The 20350-nt window shown below is 40.4% G+C and overlaps 4 protein-coding genes across 9 annotated transcripts; all 4 read right to left on the bottom strand.

Moving 5' to 3' along the window:
* Window positions 1–436: 436 nt before the first annotated feature.
* On the bottom strand, window positions 437–3197 carry LOC116203048 (bifunctional protein FolD 4, chloroplastic). The gene is made up of 5 exons (XM_031534712.1): window positions 2737–3197; window positions 2142–2467; window positions 1739–1975; window positions 1483–1650; window positions 437–1228 (listed from the first exon to the last, which is right to left on the bottom strand). The coding sequence occupies exons 1-5, from the start codon at window positions 2948–2950 to the stop codon at window positions 1058–1060; spliced, it is 1116 nt and encodes a 371-aa protein (XP_031390572.1). The 5' UTR covers window positions 2951–3197; the 3' UTR covers window positions 437–1057.
* Window positions 3198–3594: 397 nt separating this feature from the next.
* On the bottom strand, window positions 3595–12271 carry LOC116203044 (K(+) efflux antiporter 2, chloroplastic-like). Its single transcript, XM_031534703.1, has 21 exons — window positions 11990–12271; window positions 9934–11680; window positions 9391–9562; window positions 9208–9298; window positions 8607–8743; window positions 8448–8507; window positions 8244–8363; window positions 8094–8162; window positions 7412–7477; window positions 7128–7217; window positions 6704–6808; window positions 6372–6500; window positions 5860–6069; window positions 5491–5640; window positions 5245–5298; window positions 5065–5123; window positions 4907–4973; window positions 4646–4822; window positions 4377–4433; window positions 4204–4278; window positions 3595–4083 (listed from the first exon to the last, which is right to left on the bottom strand). Exons 2-21 carry the CDS (start codon window positions 11565–11567, stop codon window positions 3961–3963), a joined length of 3645 nt encoding a protein of 1214 aa, XP_031390563.1. The 5' UTR covers window positions 11568–11680; window positions 11990–12271; the 3' UTR covers window positions 3595–3960.
* Window positions 12272–13773: 1502 nt separating this feature from the next.
* Window positions 13774–15387, bottom strand: LOC116203050 (LIM domain-containing protein PLIM2c-like). Its single transcript, XM_031534715.1, has 5 exons — window positions 15010–15387; window positions 14717–14816; window positions 14494–14522; window positions 14287–14376; window positions 13774–14205 (listed from the first exon to the last, which is right to left on the bottom strand). The coding sequence occupies exons 1-5, from the start codon at window positions 15142–15144 to the stop codon at window positions 13957–13959; spliced, it is 603 nt and encodes a 200-aa protein (XP_031390575.1). The 5' UTR covers window positions 15145–15387; the 3' UTR covers window positions 13774–13956.
* A 162-nt stretch (window positions 15388–15549) lies between these two features.
* LOC116203045 lies at window positions 15550–19815 on the bottom strand. 6 transcript variants are annotated; one of them, XM_031534704.1, is made up of 14 exons: window positions 19443–19691; window positions 19251–19304; window positions 18965–19166; window positions 18800–18874; window positions 18610–18711; window positions 18418–18458; window positions 17990–18103; window positions 17800–17914; window positions 17495–17685; window positions 17285–17401; window positions 16985–17065; window positions 16577–16815; window positions 16396–16435; window positions 15550–16314 (listed from the first exon to the last, which is right to left on the bottom strand). In XM_031534704.1, the coding sequence occupies exons 1-14, from the start codon at window positions 19476–19478 to the stop codon at window positions 15772–15774; spliced, it is 1950 nt and encodes a 649-aa protein (XP_031390564.1). In that variant the 5' UTR covers window positions 19479–19691; the 3' UTR covers window positions 15550–15771. The 6 variants fall into 6 exon arrangements, with proteins under 6 accessions (XP_031390564.1, XP_031390565.1, XP_031390568.1 ...); XM_031534705.1 differs by lacking the exon at window positions 19443–19691 and adding an exon at window positions 19698–19815 and having other exon boundaries at window positions 15558–16314; window positions 19251–19367; XM_031534708.1 differs by lacking the exon at window positions 19443–19691 and adding an exon at window positions 19698–19808 and having other exon boundaries at window positions 15558–16314; window positions 19251–19320.
* Between the last annotated feature and the right edge of the window lie 535 nt (window positions 19816–20350).

Raw genomic sequence — 20350 nt, 5'->3', positions numbered from 1 at the left:
CTTTCCATTTATTTCAAATAAATTATAACATTACAGAAATCAAGAAACCGAATTTTATGATGAAATATTTTTTAAAAAAATTAAAAATAATTTTCAAAATAAAAAAATAATAAAAATCTAGAAAATTCCATTCAGAAAATTCATATTGCCTTCAATTGGAAATCAGTATATGATATCCAAAAAAATTTATGATATTTTTGATCTTTTTTAAATGGTATATTATAATCGAAGATAATTTCGAAAGATTTCATTGCTAATTTCGTAATAAAATATAATTTAAAAATTTAAAAACTCAAAAAACTGAGAAAATTTCATTCAGAAATGGAACGATATAAGGCCATCTAGTTGGACTCACCTCATATCTTGCTTTCATTCATATATATATTATGTGTACCATGATATCCGAAAGCTCAATAAGCATGACTAAATGTAATTATCTTTTAAAGGTGCCAAAAGTAAGGCATCTGCCACAGCACATGATATCTTAACTCATTGAACCATAGGAATCGCGTACTGTTACATGACAGGTACATAGATAGACATTCAATCAATTGACCCTGATGATAAGAAATTTTATCAAGAAACCGGACATTCGGGTGGAGATTTTGAGTTGGTGCTTGTCTTGGCCCAGTCATTCTGCTCTCGCTTCAGTTCAGCAGGCTCAGTTGGCGATGTTGGCGTGTGCCACCCACAGGCGGCCTTAAGGACATGATTTGAGCCGGCTTCCCCAATGCACGGTACTGACCAAAGTGCAGGAGGGTGCTTTGATATTCATCAGTATACCTCCAACCATATTTATTCATCTACAGATGCATTCTCACATGAGAGAAAACAATCTCTTTAAGAAAAAGCAATATCCAACCATGGATTCGACCAAATCAAGAACCAGTAGCAGAGAAAAGACAACTTATTTTTAAGCACATTTGGGAGAGAAAATAATGGAAAGAATGGAAGGGATGGTCGAAGAGCACATTCCGGGAGGAGATGGCTCAGCAACAAACTTGAGTTTGATTGACTATCATTGAACTTCTACCCCTGCTATAGTACTACTGTAGAATCAATGGAAGTTGTGAATCCTCTTTGCTGAGGCGAGAGTGTTGGAGAGAAGCATTGCTATAGTCATAGGACCCACTCCGCCAGGAACAGGAGTGATAGCTGAGGCAACTTTACAGACTTCCTCGTAGCAAACATCTCCAACAAGCTTGTAACCCCTGGGACTAGTCGGATCCTATAATCACAAGCAGGGTCCAATTCAGAGAACAGCACAAGTTTAACCAAGATCAAGTGACTGAAAAAAGATCCAAATGAGAGTGTTTATCCAAATGCCAATTGGGTTTCGAAGAATATTCCTACTGAGGTGCATGATGATTTATTTTTCGATCATCCAAGAAAAATTTCTTTGGCTAATGCCACGCTTTCAAACTGAAGACGCCAGGTTGATTGTGCAACAGGTTTCAAAATTGGCCAGACACGTCCACTCACCTCAACTCTATTGATCCCAACATCGATTACTACTGCACCGGGTTTTATCCAGTTTCCTCTCAGCATGTTAGCTTGTCCAACTGCTGCAATAACTATATCTGCCTGTCTTGTGATCTCCTCTGGGCTACTCGTCCTAGAATGGACAATGCTGATGGTAGCATCTTCCCGCTATCAAACAAATAATGCAAGTTATGTAGAAGATGAAATAAGACTGTCGAGTTGAAGCAAAATGTGGACCAACAAGATAAAATAATACCTGAAGCAACAGAGCAGCAGGCATCCCGACAATATTACTCCGGCCAATCACAACAGCTCTCTTTCCTTTGATATTGACTCCATATCTATGGAGTAACTCCATGCATCCCTTTGGCGTGCAAGGGACAAATAAGGGTTCTCTATCTCTCATCGCTAGTTGGCCAATGTTTAGCGGGTGGAATCCATCCACATCTTTCTCCATGCTAACAGCATTTAAAACATTCTGCTCGTTCATGTGCTGGTAAAAGGACCGTAAACATGCAAGAATTGCAATCAATTTCGAGGAGCGCATAACCATCTTAAGCTCGTATAATTTTTCAATGGATTTGTCTGATCGTGCAATAGATACTAGACTACTGCAAAGTATCTAAACCAGTGCATTCCTATAAAAGTTAAGTGCTTACCGAAGGAAGCGGCAATTGAACAAGAATGCCATGTACATTTGGGTCAGCATTGAATTCCGAGATGTATTTGAGGACCTCTTCTTCACTTGAATTAGCAGGCAAATGGACCTCAAAGGAGTTTATACCAACATGCCCGCAAGCCTTCTTCTTATTTCGGACATAAGTTGCAGATTCCGCCCGGTCTCCGACAAGAATGACAGCTAAGCCCGGCACAACCCCAGTTGCCTCCTTCATTCCCAAAATTTCAGCTGATATCTCGTCTCTGATTTTCTTGGCCACTGCCTTTCCATCAATTACTGTAGCAGACGCCTCGCCAGCCAAGGAAGCTTACACGCACAACCAAAAAGAAGAAAGAAAACAGTCACTGAGTTTCTGCATTAGAAAAAGAATGCCAAAGAAAAGCTGAAATGGTGGTTGAAACATGAACTGGCCATTAAGTTCATATATAAGTGCCCCAGATTGGAGCGCCATAGAAGTGATCGTACTATCAAGTTTTTGCTTTCAACAGCAGCTCTGCTATGTTTGACGAAATGCCTCAGAGAACAAAAGATATATATATATATATATGAGAATAGAATTGCAAAAGGGGCAGTACCTACAGCCGGAGGCGCCGGAGAAGGGGAACTAGAGGTAGAATAGGGAAAGGATAGGGCTCTGAGAGAGGTCGGGGTTCTGGAGGGACCGAGCTGACGAGGCAGCGACTGAGGAAGCAAACGGCGAAAAAGGAGGCTGATTGTCGTGTGGCGGTGAAGAGGAAGGAGACGAGCCGCGGAGGAGGTAGAGCAGTCGCCGAATAAAGTAGAAGCCATCTGCGACAGTACGGTTCCCCACCACCGACCGGAACGACCGTAGTTAATAAGTATCTTGTCGGATGGACGGAGTTCTCCGCTCAGAGAGAGAGGAGGGGCGCTATATAGAGAGAGCGAAGCGTTGGAGACTCAAAGACGAAAGTACGGAGTGAGGATCTTAAGCATAGCAAAATCTCAGTCGATAGTCGATATTATGACAGGACAAATTTTACGGTGCCTGCGCGAGATTGCCCCCCCGAACGACCATATCAAATCAATGGAACCCCTCACAGGACCATGCAATATCGATACGAAATTATTCCCAACTCAAATAACAATTTTTATTCGGCCTTTCGTTTCTAAACCCAAAGAAACAAAACACAACCTTGTAAGGTTCGAGATCTTTTGATAAATATGCGGTTCAATGGAAATAGTAGAGAACAAATTTTTCGATATACTATCAAGACTCCAATTAACTAGCCCCTTTCCGATGTTTGAAACCTTGGCCCCACGATCGACCCATGCCATAGCACCGGTTTTTCAAAATGATCCTCGCTCGATCAATATCCTGGGCAAAACCCTGATTAAAACAATAAACCTGTTTCTTGCAAGCTTTTTGCTCGCAATATATACAACAGAAACAAAAAATGAAATGAAAATCAATGTATTGAATGATGAAAAGGAATGTATTGACTGTTAAAAGCAGTGCATCAAAACTTCCCACTTGATGCATAAGGAGAATTGCGTCGAAGTTTTTACAAAGGGTCCCATGTTTTTCCTTGAGAAACATATTATTGACGATGAAGGCACCTTTCCCAGAAAAGAATTTGTGAAGAAGTGATCTATCCAAAATTTGAGAAAATCCATATAAGGCCTGCCATCAGCTATTTGTTTTAAGGTTTTTTCAGTTTGTTTCCCTCTACAATGTACACCAATGAGGAATGTAAATTTGCTATACAGAACTGTTTGTTCTTCCTTTTCTTTGAACCGTCAAGTCGATCCATTCAGGGTCTCTTCTTTTTTTGCTTTTATTATATGGCCAGTGTTCCTTCAGAGAGTTGGCTCTCATCTGAAGAATCTGAAGATGAAGATTTGGGTCTGCTCATGATCCGAGAAAATCCGTATCCCAGTGAGCTTCCACTGGCTTGACAGAGCTGCATAATAATAATTAATAAATAAATAAAAAGAAATTAATGAGGTTCTCTCTTCAGAATGGGTAGGAATGTCCTTTTTATGTTTCAATACATCATCGAAATAGGGATAGCATTTAGTACCTCAGTCAGCTCAGAAAGGTGCCGGGATCTGAACTCATTAATCGTTGCTGCAATCTCGGACGTTGGCATTTTAGCCTATACAGCAGAAAGAAAATTTGGAAAAGCAATACTGCCAATAAGCTTGTACTAACCGTACCAAGTAAACAGTAACAGGCGCATTATATTTCGGTTACCTGTGCAAGGACAGCTGCAGCTAACTGTAGACTTGGTTCCAATGTCTCCGGTACAACCTGTAGGTTTTCAGTGAGAGTGAAAAGCAAATATTAAAGATCTCAAACCCACGACGAGGTGAAAAATTTTCAGTTACAATAGTGAGAGAGTTAATTAAGAGTTTGGCAGAGCAATCTTCACTCTTTCTGTCTGGCTATAAAATCAGCAAATAGAGAGAAAGGTTTAGCCAATAGAATGAACGGTAAACAGGTAAGAGGCGTAAGAATATAACTGCAGTAGCCCCGGCTTTTTCCAAGTTGATGCCGTGATCAACATCATGAGCTCGGACAAAAGTTTTCACATTGGGGAAGTTCTTGTTCAGAGCCCAAACAGTTCTGTAATTTGCACCAGGAGTGTCTAGAGTTATTGCAGCAGCACATGCCCTCTCTGCTCCAACTTTATGGAGGACCTACCCACCAAATATAAACACTGTCAAGCATTGGACCTTTCACAACAAGCAGATTAACTACGACTGCAAATATTTCTTGATTACCTCTCTACTACCAGCATCCCCAAAATATACAGGAAGGCCTAGTGCACGCCCAATTGCTACTCTGTCACTGAAATAAGGATAAATATTTGATATGGTCATCTGTCAATCCCACTGCAAAAGATGCATTTATTATCTGGAGTTTTGTTCACTTCTTTTACCTCCTTACGTCTAGTGCGACAAATGGGATCAGTCGTTCCGAAAGAAGCTGAGCGATAATCTGCAGAAAGTGATTTCAATCTAACTGTTATGCATGTTGCAACAAGTTTGTTCGGTGCAATGTGAGTCCATTGAGTAGCCAACGATTGCTCTTTAAGAGTTAAAACTTAAAACTACAGTACCTGGCCAACGCGTCCAAATCCACAGATGATGATATGGTCTTGAAGGTCATCTGTCTGCAAACAATCATAGTAAACTTCTATTAGCACCAATCCAAAAAACGCCGAGTTTTCTTGTACCCCGCATGTATGAGGAAGTAGTTTCACGTGTCCTTGATAACTGCTTAATAGGCATTAAGTCCATCATTAGTTCACTGAGTGGTCATAACCCATGCTCTATAGACACAAAGTAACTTCCAAGCATCTTACCTCACTCTCAACGGGCAATAAACTCCGGACATCGTGCAGCTCAAATCGAGATGCAATTAACTGCCCTCCAGCAGCTAGCCACGGTGTAAGGGCCATCGAGATTCCCACCACGAGGAACAACAAGGATGATAGCTGAGGAGACATAATTCCCTGCATAACATATCATTCCAGTAAGTAATGATTCTAAAAATATCATCTGTTTCACCCTAAACACCTCTAAGGAGCCATTAAAAGTAGTAGACATGCTTGCTACTCAACCTGCAAGAACCAAGACATTAGATGCAATAGGCTCCACGATAATTTAAAAAACACTCGTGAAAAAAGCCAAAACTACTTGTGAGGAATACTTTTGGCAATGAGATGGTTAACCTGATTAACGGCTTCACCAAAAGCAACAAATGCAAACTCCCCACCCGGCGCAAGAAGAAGGCCTGTTCTTACTGCAGAAACTATTGAGATACCAAAGAGCTTCCCCACGAGGGCTACCAATATAGTTTTGCCACCAATTAGGAGTGCCAATGCTCCCGTTATGACTGGAAAGTTTGATAAAAGTAGTTTTGGATCAATCGACATCCCAACCTGAAAATGCGGCAGATAATCAACTTAATTGATCTGTTTCTAATTTAGCTGTTTGTCAGTACAAAAGTGACCGTTGATGAAAAAAAATAAAATCAATACAAAGGCAAGTAACGGAGTGAAACCATCTTATTATTTCATAATAATTTACTGACTGATATTGCAATTACCGCTGGAATCAGGAGGATCTTTCAGGATCTCATATTAATGTGGCAACATTTTAAGATAAGAAATCATCACCATTTTAGCTTCTACAGCACTAAAATTAGAAAATAAAGCTAAAGCAATGACATGAAAGTGCATACCGTCATGAAGAAAAGACCCAACAGGAGGCCACGATAAGGGGCAATATCAGACTCAACCTGCAGGGAAAATTCAGTTTCTGCAAGGAGCAAGCCAGCTAAAAAGGCTCCCAGTGCCATAGAAAGTCCAGCCTGTTACAGAATCAAGCAACTTACTAAATACTAATAGCATTTCCAAAGGTCATAAAAGAACTACTAGTCCTACTACATATTACTACTACAGCTGACATAATTACCACAACTCGGTTATTATGATCACTATCATCATTATCAGTTATTATGATCACTATCATCATTATCATTGGGAGATGAAAGGCAATAGATAAAAGCCGTACCCTGGCTGTAAGAAGACTAGTACCCAAAATTACAAGAAGTGTATTTGCTGAGAATATCTCCGCATTTTGATTTTCAGCAATTTGCCTATAAATTGGACGAAGAAGCTGCAACATAACATATTCTGAAAGTTAGAACAAAATACGGTCTCACAATAACAGCACTAAAGCAAAACCCAAAATATTAGTTAATACTGTGGGCTCCTACTTTTATTTAATCAGAAAATTTTTGGAAACATCCAGAAATAAGATATGAAAGCATAATGCCATTTCTAGCAAAAAGTTCAGGGCTTAGGCAAACAAGTACCATTAACAGTAAGCCTGTTAAAACTCTAACTGTCATTATAGTAAGCCTCAGGCAATCAGAAATTTGATTTGGTTCTCTTCAGCAGCCAACCGATAACTACTATAGTTTATGAGATTTTACCAGGCGGCCTCCAGCAATAATAGCAGCAATGGCAACTAGAGCCTTAACTGCGGCCATTCCAAGAGCTTCAGCAATGGCTTGAACACCAATCTGAAAGAAACAAGGCGATATGACTCTCAATAAGTAAATACCAAATATATATATATATTTTTTAAAAAAGATATAAACTGAATTGTTTCATGGGATCTACAGCAACCTCATATCTTAGCCAAAAACTAGGCAGTTGAGCCAAGAATATTGGTAACAATAAAATTTTAAAGGAAAATTGGAACTAAATAGTTTACCCCTCCTTTGGATGAATTTGGTGAAATAAGAGGTATGAGGATAAGCAAGACCACTACTGCCAAATCCTGAACGCATTAAATAAGTCACAAAAACAAAAAGAGGTCAGTTAGTGTGTCTTAGGTTTTGCAAAGATGCAGTTCTACATTTCCATAACCAAGCCATTAAACTTGATACTTTACTGTTCCCTAATCCAACCAAGTATGCAGCTTACAATACAACAAAACACATAATACAATGAGTGCCTAGGAAGCACAACCGTTACAAGGAAATAACAATTCTGGATCCATATTTAGCACCTTAAGTATCATTCATGCCATCTTGCCAGAACCTTAAGAAAGTTATAGATGCTGGCATTTTTTGAACTCACGAGAGATCATCAGCACAGAAGCATTTATGAAGAAAAACTGATGAAGCCACAGTGCAAAGAGCAGTAAGCCTCTTGAAATGATATTCACATCCAGATAAAGAGAGAATGCCCCTATAGAGCTTATCATGACCAAACTTTGGCTTTGAATCTCATGCAATAAAAAAAATCATTTAAGAAAATATTCTCACAATAACCATGAACAGACCTGGAAAAGTAAAACAGAAAATGTGGCCCGTCACCAAACTTTGGCTTTGAATCTCATGCAATAAAAAAAATCATTTAAGAAAATATTCTCGCAATAACCAAGAACAGACCTGGAAAAGTAAAACAGAAAATGTGGCCCGTCCATGACGAGATGTACTTTCACCACGCTCTTGCAGCACCTGCATAATCCAATTAAATATCACTTAGCCATAATACTGCAGTCTGAAAACAAGAAGTGCATGACTGAAGAAAATGATTACCTGCAGAACAACAGCAGTGGAAGACAAAGCCAGGCCATTCCCAATGACAATAGCAGCAGGACCGGCCTGTCCACAGACATAATGAGCAACCAAGCCAACAACCACAGCTGTCACCAAGACCTGCAAGTTTAAAGCACCATTAAGATTGTGCAACGGGATTGCGAAACAATTGGCATGAGAAGCAACATCAAGTTTAAAAATCACCTGCGCAGTCCCTAATCCAAAGACATACTTCTTCATAGAGCTAAGCCTTTCAACAGAGAGCTGATATTGCAAAACAGAGCTCAAGCATTAAGTTTTTTTTTTAATACATTTTATACTTATAAGAAGTGTAAAAAGTAAAACAGCAAGAATCAACTTCACCTCAAGGCCAATATTAAACAGTAAGAAAACAACTCCAAATTCTGCGATCGCCTTTGTCCCATGTACATGGCGAATTATCGAGAGTCCATAAGGTCCGATTAAGATGCCAGCAGCCAAGTACCCCAAAACAGGGCTGCCTGAATATTCCAATAGACAAAGGCACCACAAATAAATACAAATTTTCAGCTTAATAATGCCTTGAAACACAAACAGATGATGAAGCCAGCATAGATGTTTAGATCTTTGGAAAAATATAATGCACAAAGTGGAGGCCAGCAGCATTTAGGCAGGCTTAGATCAGGTTCAAGAGTAGACACACATACTTTTTTCATCATAAAAGGTATATTCAGATTAAGTAAAATGCAAATGCAATTTCTAACAAGTGTTAACAAAATATAAATGCTTAGCAAAATGCATGCAGAAAGCAAAATTAGGATAGATGGTTTAACTACTTGAGATCAAAGAAGGATGCTTGAATAAACAAAATACTGCAACACTCGTACATCATTTATAAGCTATAAGGCAGACAAAGTGCTTTATCATGAATAAAACCTGAACGACAGATTCAGGAGAGAAGGAAAAAGATTGAGGAGGCTGTTACCTCCAGGGATTTTCTGGAAAACAGGAACAAATATGACACTTGCTAGCAGCAACCATAGCATGTCAAAGAGGGAAGCTTCCTCCTCATTAACCTAAAGCCAGCAATATGATCAAACATGAAAAGATTAGAATTTCATATATATCAAACCCCAAAGCCACTGAGGTTGATGACATAAATTTGTACCTCTTGCTGAGGAAGCATTGCCATTAGCTTTTTAACCCTCTTAGGAAGTTTGCGCAATTGCCGAACTAGAGGTTTGGCATTTGAGGAAATTTCTTCGAAACTATCGGTTATAACTTGTGGCTGTTGAAGCAGTTGGCCATTCCTCTCTGCTCGATAGGCATAAAAACTAGCCCTGCAATAAATTTCAGCCTCTTTACCCAGAACATTTCCATCCAATAAAAGAAGTAAACAAAAAAATGAAAACTTTAACATAAGAAAGACAACACGAGGAAATCTAATTATGACATCAAACACTCCTGCAATGAAAAAAGCAAAGTATGCCATAATGGGCCCTTGTAGTTGCCATTCATCCAGGCACAACTCCTTATTTAACCCGAAGTAAACTAATAATAGACATCCATGTAGCTGTAACGCTCAAAAATCAGTTATCAGAAAAGGAGGAAAAAATAATCGGAGTGTAGTTAAAAAAAATTAAAATGAATAATCATGGAGAATGAAACATGAAATAAACAAATACTCTGAACCAAGAAGGAGAATACATACCCTGCTGCGAGAAGCAATAACCCCATCACCAGCTTAGGCCACTGTTTCTTCAGAGAATCTATGAGACCCTGGAAAACTGATGCTGCTGTGAACTCTGTCCCATCAACTGCAAAAGAGAAGAATGATGCAGAAAAGAAACGAGAGGATTTCTTTACTAATGCCTTCGGAGAGCTAAAAGGAGAACTCTCCCTATTCAACTCCTTCTGTGTCTCTGACTTCTTAGTTTGAACCACATTCTTCACCTTTTCTGCCTCCAGTTCAGTGTCTCTGGAGGAATCAAAATCCAGATTTTTACTCTCTCGATCATCTCGATCATCCAGTTGAGACTGCTCTTCATAGGTACTGCTGACTTTATCAGACTGATGGTCCAGTAATGGCTGGCCTGCTGAGATATCTCCAGCATCACTAACATCTTCAGGGCTACTAATACTTTCTTGACTTGTTTTCTCCTCCTCAGGCACCTTGTCATCGGACATTTGCCCTTTCTCCATAGGATCAACAGAAGTACTGGAGATGGACTTCTCTGCTCTTTGCAAGGCAATCTCCGCATCACTAACATGTTGTGCAGCCTCAAGTTCAAAAGCAACAGCTTGCTCAGCCAAAAGCATTATATTTGCCACATCCTCCTCAGCCTTCAATGCATTCAACTGAGCTTTCTCCGCGACCTCATTTAATCTGTCGACTTCTTTCTGCAATTCATCTTTCTTATCCTGCAATCTCCTCAACTGTGCTTCACATTTTGCTAAATTTGTCTGGCAATCCCTAATATCCTCCTGAGCAACCAGAAGTGCTTCCTCCTCTTCCTTGGCATCGTTATCCAGCTCAACCTCCTCAGAACCTTCAAAAGTACCAGTTTCCCCTTTGGCAACTCTTAGAGACTCTACAGCAACCTGAAGCCTTGCTTCAGCTAATGAAAGAGCCATTGTTGCCTTCTGAACAGCCTCTTTGGCAACAACTTCTTCAGTCACAATTGCTTGTATGGCATCCAGTGTTTCACTGACATCGCTCGAAGCACTATCCGCCTCATCCTTCAAAGCTATCGCAGTCTCGGATATCCGTTGAGCCTTCTCCTCAAACATTGTGCTGTTAATCCTAGCAACTTCCAACTCTTTCAATGCCGTTTGCAGCAAATCCCTTAGCTCCTCAAGACTAGGCGCCTCCTTGTCATTCTTACCTTCTGCTTCTCCTTTACTCGAATCATCCACATCATTTCCATCAGCAGGTCTCAGTCCTGAGCTTTCATCACTGCCTACGAACTCTACATTCCTACCATTTCCATTAACATACGCCAAGGAATCATTAACCTGACACCATGGCCTGAGCTTTCTCGATATCTTGAAAGCATTGCCTAAGTTATAGGTCGAGGATCCTTTCACACCTGAAATACACAAGTCGTTACCGTATTCCCTGCTAAAACCCACAGCCGAATTGTAGCAGCCATAAGAAACAAGAGCCCTCCTCGCTTTCCTGTTTGTATACGGTACTCTAAAACTACTCGGATTCTTAAAATTGCTAAAGTTAAGAGGTCTACTTCTAAATCTCAAACAAGAATTCGACGGCTCCGTGGTCTTATAATGAGTGCCTTCTCCCGGAATAAACACATTTGACTGCCGCAAAGCACATCTGAAATCCATAATTTCTGGTAGTTCAGAAATGGCCGTTGAGAGAGCTCAGCAAGTCAGCATGCGCGCTGGTTCTAAAATCAGAATATCGTTTCACATTCTCTCATTAACCTTCCATCAAGCACCTGGTCAACGAAGTAAAGCACAATGAAATGCTAATGAGCAAATGAAGCAACACCTATAGAACCATCATTAGCAGCTCAAAGGAAAACTGCCAAACTAACTTTGCGGAATCATGCATGCGTTTACCCATCCGGGAAAACGTCTAAGTAAGCTCGCACGTTCATGAATACAAACATACGCCTATCAAACAGCAATCGATACCAATTCCACATCAGTTCAATCGAAACTACGAAGATCATTTGCAGGTCGAAGTCAAGATTAAGGTACAGATTGATGTAAACTGACAGGTAAGGAGCTGAGGAGAGGGATACCAGGCCGATTCGAGAGATGCAGCTCGGTCCGAGGTCGAAATGAGTGGCGGAGTTCGAGAGAAGTTCGCCGGAGCGGAAAATGATACGGGGGATAACAAACTGAGGCTGAAGGCGACGTTTCTGACTCTTCAGATCTTCTTCATATGCTCGCCGGTGCGCCGCCGCAACTACAATGAATGGAGAGGGATTTGGAGCGAGCAGAGACTATCGACGGCGATCCCACTCTCCACGCCTTCCAGTTCTAGCTCATCGAACTGCACTGCTTCGTTTTGGGGACGAGGAGGAGAGGGAAAAGTGACGCGAAAAATCCAGCTGAGACAAACCAAAAAAAAAAAAAAATTTGATTGGCGGATTATTTTTGCTGATGTGAATTTACCAAAAGGTCCTCGGTTACGTAAGCTTATTGTATGGAATACTCACTTCCGGTGCGGATATTCGACCGGAGGAGCTGAGAGGCTCAGCTGCAATGCAAGGCCGTGTGAGGCACGCGCCATCCCCTTCAGCAGTCCCGCGATACATGGGAAGTCAAAATGCGGAGAGTCATACGTACGTACAGCGGGAATATCGTGTAATAATATCACGAATTAATAGTAACTCATCAGCACCTATTAATTTTTAAAATATCACAAAAGAATTATTTTTGATAAAAATAGAATTTTTTATGTTTATGATACAATACCATATGACATGCTCGTTTCACAAGATATCTTCTTCAATACATAGGGTGAGTCGTGTGGAGTTTGGACCATTATGATTTTATATGTGCACGTGTATCCAGAGATAGAGAGAGGGAGAATCGGTTAAAAATGTCCGTTGGTGAGACGGAAAGGTGGCGAGCATGGTGTTTGTTTGCGCGAGCGACCTTTTTTTTTTTTTTTGCTAATTCGAGGTGTTTTGGTTTCGCCCGACTAATTACCGGGGCTCTATGAACCCCGGCGGCGCACAGAGCGGGTAATTATGTCAAAGTTGCTCTGGTGGCTCCAGGGAATTTGAATTCGGGATTGGGTATAAGTTTAGACGCACCTTAACCATTAGGCTAAACCCCTTGGGGTTTGTGCGAGCGACTTGAAAAAGGCTCAATCCCGCTTCGATGGGTTCATCTCAGCGCGCGTGCAAAAATAGTGATCAGTTCAGTTTACTACGGCAAGATAATAAGGTCAGGTCGGCCATGGTCCATAGTTTGCATCTTCTTTTACCTGTCCAGCCCTACGAATCCAAGTTTGTTTGGGCCTTTGGGACCATAAAACTGTTTTGTCTAGACAAAAACGACACACGGATCTATAGCGTCGTCATTGACATCAACCTAAAAAACCACGTGTGTGTTCATTCTATTGACAGCCTGTGCTATTCAACATTCATGGAGAGCTATCAATTAAACTATTTGTGAGCAAATATCAAACAAATCAATTTTCATCGTACCTGAAATCTAGGCCAAAAAAAAAAGAGAGAAAGAAAATCAGATACAACGGATGGATAAACGCATAAACGCATGTTGTATTGCATATCAACACAAAGTGCCCCAACGAGCATAAGCGATTCCGAGGTAGTCCATTCATTAAACTATAGCAGTCATGAGATTCACGACGACCATATGGTTCTCTGTGCCTATTTTCCGTTGAACAGCATGTCGCTCGGGCTTGCTTGCATGTTTGTTTAGACCTGTGAGCTCGTTGGAATTTCTCGTGGTACAATAAAGTGAGATGGTCTCGATCTCAATTTGGAATATTATAGCGAAGCTTATGGATAGAGTAAAAACTTTAGCTGAGGCGGTCCACAAGTCTATATGAAAATCCAAACTCATCAACCATAAATCTATATATAGTTTGTATGACATAACCAACCATAATACAGATACATAAAAAAAAAAAAAATCGCGTATAATAGACATTAATTAATCGACCCTCTCCCTCATGACCATAAATTAATCAAGAAGCTGCATATTTATAATTGGCGCTTTCTAATCAATACTAGTCTCGCGTCTCTTCTTCTGGCTCTGGCTTTGGGTCGGCAGGCTCTGGCGGTGGGGTGGAGGCGGTTCTCCTGTGGGCGGCCTTGAGGACGTGATTGTAGTCACCCTTCTCCATGAACAGTTGGGCGAAGTGGTGCTTGCAGTACAAGACTCCGTTGAGGGCGGCGTAAGATGAGTGCGTCAGGGGGCAACCTCCGTGGGCGCACTTGAAGCAGGTCTTGTGGTAGCAATCTCCCTCCATTGTCACCTGACAGAAATGCATCCAAGAATGAAAGACGTGGTTTGAGAAAATGACAGAAATGTTCGTCGAACAAACAATCATACGAACCTTCTCCAGAGGGTAGACGGTTTTTTGACAGGCCGCGCATTTGTCCTGGGTTCCGGAGAACAATGAAGAAAGCTTGTTGGGAGCCCTAGACTGTGAAACAGATATTTAGCAGAATTTGTCAACCCCTGGTTTATATCAATATATATATATATATGCGTATGTGTGTGTATTTTGCTCGTCGCAAGTTGTGGATCAATTAGAGCATACCAGATCATTTTGCCTTTCAGAAGACTTGGCTGCATTGGAAGGAAAGGAAATAAAAGGAGAGCAAGAATACGTTTTGTCAGAGCAAAGAAAAGAAAAGAAAAGAAATCATCAATAATGAAGTGAAAGGAAAAGAATTCTCGCTTAAACTTCGGCTTGATCATGGCCATAAGGTGTTCATGATTATTTTTACTTTTATTTTTTTAACCGAGAAAAGAAACGCTACCCGTATGGAAATTCTTGCTGAAATCGCCAGATTCTTTGAAGAGTTGCTCGAAATGAGTTTTGCAGTAGAGCACTCCATCCATGGATGAGTAGTTGCTCATCTGTCCAAAATCAAAAAGAAAATTATACGTAAAATTTTGCATCACTACTCAGTTCTCAGATCAAGAGAACTCCATGCGGATTGTTCTTGTCTTGAAAGAGGGAATGAATCTTATTTATTGTCATACGAACATTCGCAAAAGAAAACATGAAAGAAATGGAAGAAGCATTTCGATCGCACGAAAGATGCCGTACCACGAGCATCCCGTTGCAGTGGCTGCACCTGAAGCAGGACTTATGATAAGGCACGCCTTCAAGGGTCAAGAGGTCGACAACATACACAGTCTTATCACAAGCTTTGCATTTATCAAGAGTCCCTGTGAATGCCATCGTCTTCTTCTTTCTTCTCCGGTGAAACTACAGCTGAACTCTCCCTATCTCTTCCAGGAAATGTAGTCGACGAAGTTCTTTTGCCCTGTGATCGTCCTTTTGCCCTGTGATCTGCCTGTCCGAGGAGGGATCGGACAATAATCTTCTTCTTCTTTTTTTTTGGATTTTTCTTTTGAAACAAAAATGAAATTTGGATATTTCTTTTCCTCGGACAAAACAAACTGAACAAAAGACTTTGATTTTTCCCTAAGAGAAACTAATTATAACGGTTTCCATTTTCTTTTTTTGCCTGCCGTGTTTGAAATGCATGGCGATCACAGACATTCATGAGCTAAAAATGGAGAATTGATCTTAAGGTGGGAGAAAAACATGGGCAAGTTTCTCTGACCTTTTCACAGCTAATAGTTTTTCAGTGGTGGAAAAAGAGAACAACCTTGTACATGGATTAGTCCAGACTGTTTTCCAAATAGGAACGTCACAGGCAAAGTAAGGAGTTTCTGTCAACAACAAACTGCAGTTGGATCGATAACTAATCTGAGCAACATCTGCATATTCACTGCTGAAGTGTCGACTCACAAAGTTATGCGGCTGCAAATTGTAGTAGAAGTAATTACAGCCGAAACTCAGTCACGGAGGCAAGATGACTTGCTGGCACAGTACAAGATCTGAGATTGATTTCCCATGGCGGTCGATCCTCCGAGAACAGTTGACACCACCATCGAGGATATTTCGGGCAACAATGTTCAAGGAATGAATTCCAGGGACTTCATAGATCTCGACTCTCACGTGCTCACTGACCCATTTGTCCCTCTTAGATATGGCCTCTGCATCGGGAAAAGTTGAGGTACATAGAAGTGGGGAAACGACTCTCCGTACCCAATCAGGTGTTATAATAGATTTCAACCTCTCAACATCCGATGGGCAGTGTGGGATGATGGAGAAGTTTATGTCGTTTCCTTTGTCCCCTGCTCTGCTGTGAGCCACACTGTAGAGTGGAATCTTCTGATTGGATGGAGCAGGAGAAACATCCGATTCTGGTGAAATATAATGGCCAATACTTTCTTCTTTTATCTTTGAATGGGAGAGGCGGCTATGAAAAGATTGATCATCTGGGTTTAGCGATATGGTACTCTTTGCTTCGGTTCTCCAGTGAACAGAATCGCGTTCGACCTGGAATGACCAAAAAACAGTTCATATTTTCAATGTCATCAGTGACACTGTTGGGTGAAGATAAAGGGCGAAAATCCTCACCAGCTCTTTGACGAGAATAATCTCTTTTTTGTGCCCAGTGCTGAATAATGAAGAAAATGCGAGATAAGTAATTAATGAATATGCTGAAGGATGTTTATTGATAACATTAATCAGGAGCAAGATGTGAAGAAAAGCTTCCACAGCAACGAGTAATGTAGAAACAGGGTGAAGAAAACTTGACCTGATGCCACCCCCACCAGCGGGGCCATTTGTGTACAAAGCAGTAAATTCTCTTATGAACTGAACTGCATGTTCCTTCTTTTCGAATAACCCATCCATTCGCAGCCTAATATCTCCACTGTCATTCCAACTCGAAAAGTGACTGTCCGAGCAGGTGGCCTTCAGACTGTTGACTCCAACAATATAAGAACAAACTCGATCGCTCAGACCAGGATACTCTTCTTCAATCCATGACCTGACCTGAGATTGCAAAGAGCAATTCCATAAACTTTCTACAAGGAAAATCTGGAACTGGGAGTGAGATGTGAAAGAAAAGAGCCCATCATGGATAAGGTAGAGGCAGAAGACAGAGAAGTAATGTGATTGATCAAGAGTTAAATCAAATGAACAAGGCACAATCTAGCATTACCAGAAACTCAGCAGCCTTGGCACGATTAACACACTTGAAACCGCCATATGAGATCTCTCCCCATCCTTTCCATCCAACATCCTGGAAAGTCAAGAAGAGAAGCGGGAAACTTTTAATTGCAAAGTAGCAATCCAGAAAACATCAGAAATAGCGGAATAAAGATAATGAGAAATGGCCTAAAGCCTCCTGAAGAAGAAATAAGATAACGAGAAAAAAATAGTGCATCGAACTCAGGTCTCTCTTATGTCCTTCTTCTGGAGCTTCATTATCTACAAATCTGTGCAAAAACATAAAAATCACCTGTGGGACCAATCGCAAAAGTTGACCAGGCACCGGTTCATCAACTTGTTTTGCTCCAAGACACAGGACTTTACTATCAGATATTGATTGAAAAGTCACGCTGCAAACATCTATTACCTGCTTAAAATGACGATCTCAGCTGAGTTTTTTCATTCGCCCTCCCCTAACTTTATTATATGAAGAAATCAAAGTAATTAGATGATTGCATACCACATCAGGAGTTACATATGCTGCTGGGTTCCCAATCTCATAAAGAAGCTGTTGGGAACAAGTACTAATATTTAGAACCCCTCCACTTCCGTTTGCCTTCGCCACACAAATTTTCCCATCATAACTGACTTCAGCATAGGGAAGCGACGCATTTAAAAGAAGTGAGAATGGCATGTCCCGGTACTTATCACCTGCATGACACCAGAACTACTTGAAGAAGTAAGGAAATGTGATATGAATGTTATAAAATATTAGCATTTGCATATTCTAGAAAATTTGAAATGTCGGAGAGTAATAATGATTACCAGGATGCATGAAGTATCCTCCAGTTAGTTGACAACCACATTCTAAAAGGTGACCAGCCATAGTCCCCTGGGCTAACAGATTGAAATCATCCCAGTTCCAACCCAGTTCATACACCTGTGATTATATTATAATTATACTCCAGTACATTGAATATGGTTAAAAAGAGTCTAAAGCTAGGGGCCATCTTACCATTGGACCCAAGAACAAGGCAGCGTCTGCGATTCGTGAAGTGACAACAACATTAGGTCGGTACTTCTCGAGGCATTCAACAATAGGTGCTGCTCCAAGATATGTGCTGATACCCTTCTCAAATCATGGACAGAAAGACAAGAACCGAAGTCTCAGAACTTATAAAAACAGGCCGATAAGACCGCTGCAATTACATAGATTAAAGCTACTTCAGCAGTGACCTCAACACATGTTTCTGAAGTTCTTGAAAATTTCTGGAAAACCTTAGTATATATCCACCGCAAAATGCTGTTGCAAGAAAAGAAATGTATATAGCTGACAATGATTGACCCCGCAATGAATGGAAATGCAAACAGACAACCCATAGAAAAATACAATGAACACCAATCAAAGGATGCAGAAACAGAAACGGAGTATCAGCTGCTTACACTTTCTGCAGTATTTGATTTCTCGTGTGCGCATGTCAACCCTATTACAAGAAAGAAGAAACTTCTCATCAGATTCCAAAACGAATTTTATCCTTTTCCAATCACCTTAATTGAGCAAGACCAGTAGCTCCTTAGTGAGCATGCAAAAGTGTTGAATATCAACCGTTACCTACAGCATTCAAGACGTACTACCTGAGCCCGCAAGAGCAACTTCACGAGCCACTGCAACTGTCACACTGAGGCCTAGGCTTTTAGCCACTTCTAGAACTCGGTCTTGTGCGCCAACCGGATCAACTTTATGCATAAAGCCAAATACTCACAGGTAAAATGTCGAGAAAGCTATGAGCAAAAAATATTCGATTTTGGATGCTTGAATTATTACCAGCACCCATGTTGGTAATGATGCAAACTCCTCTGTCCACTGCCAAAGGTAACAAAATACTCATCCACTCTGAAACTGCAGAAAGCGAACAGTAAGGTTCAAAAAACATCATTAATATGATAAGACATGAATTGATTAAGTAGAAATGGCGACAAAATAACTTACTTCGAGAATCAAACCCATCCCCTCCATTCATCATTTCTTGGTAATGATCAGCGAGTGTCCGTTCTGCTAGGCATTCTAGTACAAGGTAGTTTAGCTCTGATACTCTCTGCAGCAACTTAAGGGCAGCAAGTGGTCTGTCCCCACCAAATCCGGCTCCACATCCAACATAAACCTTATCCCTGAACCTTCTGGAATTCACTCTCTGCAGATGAACATATTATATTACACTTGAAATCACTAAAAATCTACGAATCATAAACTATGGGTGAGAGAAACTTGAAATCACCCGCTTTATAGTGCAATTATGAACCTGGTCTTCACTGAGATTTTCCATCATCCCCTGAGATTTAAACCAGCTAAATACGTTCGTGGCTCAATGGACAGTCAATGTCGAATAACAATTCTGTGAATTTCACATATTAAAATATGCTAAGAAGCATATCAATTCTGTTTCATAAATCAAAGTGGGAGTACAAACCTCTGATTGCCTTCGTAAAGGTCGAAGCCTTTTCATTTCATATCAAACACACACTTTAGATTCATCCTAAAAAATCTGATCATCTAAAAGAGACTAAAATCCAAAGGATTTCATCCCCAAAAATGAAACTTAAAAGTCACATAGCCCTGAAATGTAATCGAATTAACACAAGCCAGACGTTTCTCCTTCAGCTGATCATTCATGAGACGAGTAGGGAACGGAAGAAAATTTCACTGGATGAGAGCAGAAACGTACGACGAAGCGGTGCTCTGACGAAGAAGCTGGAGACTGGAGCGTGAGACAGCCGGGCGGGACTCTGGTCGGAAGAATAAATTTAATTAATTAATTAAATGATTAGAACCATTTTGCACTTTCAGTATGCCCCTGAAGTTTTCTCTCTGTCTGAAACTGCTCCCTCAATTCTCAGCTCTCTTAATCTACTCCTGAAATTTCAAAATCTACTTATAATATTGGATTTCACACTTCCATAATCCGTCAAATATGTCAACGAGATAATGAATTTAGCCCGTCGCTGCATTTGAATGCATTCAATTATGCTCAATCTTTTGAATCCGTGAAACTTTATTTATTTATTTATTTATTTCACATTGTAAGGTGCATTATGTTGGATTTGACCTCTATATTTTATACTAGAAAATTCTATGAATATATCATTACTAATACACGAAAATAATCGGGACTTTAGTATGTCTAATTCGGGAATATGCTAATCTATTTCTTCATGCTCAACTACTGCATAAATACCAATACCATCTAATCCTCTTTCTCTTTCTCTTTCATAGTCTTCTCATTCTCATTCTCATTCTTTCTCTCTTTCTTTCTTTCTATCTCTTTCACATTCGAATGTTGGCTTGCCCCTAACTTACATGGAGTCAACCTTTATATAG

The sequence above is a fragment of the Punica granatum genome, chromosome 4 (genome assembly GCF_007655135.1).
Source record: "Punica granatum isolate Tunisia-2019 chromosome 4, ASM765513v2, whole genome shotgun sequence".
NCBI lineage: Eukaryota > Viridiplantae > Streptophyta > Magnoliopsida > Myrtales > Lythraceae > Punica > Punica granatum.
Note: the sequence above shows the minus strand (reverse complement) of the source record. Positions and strands in the feature narration are given on the sequence as shown.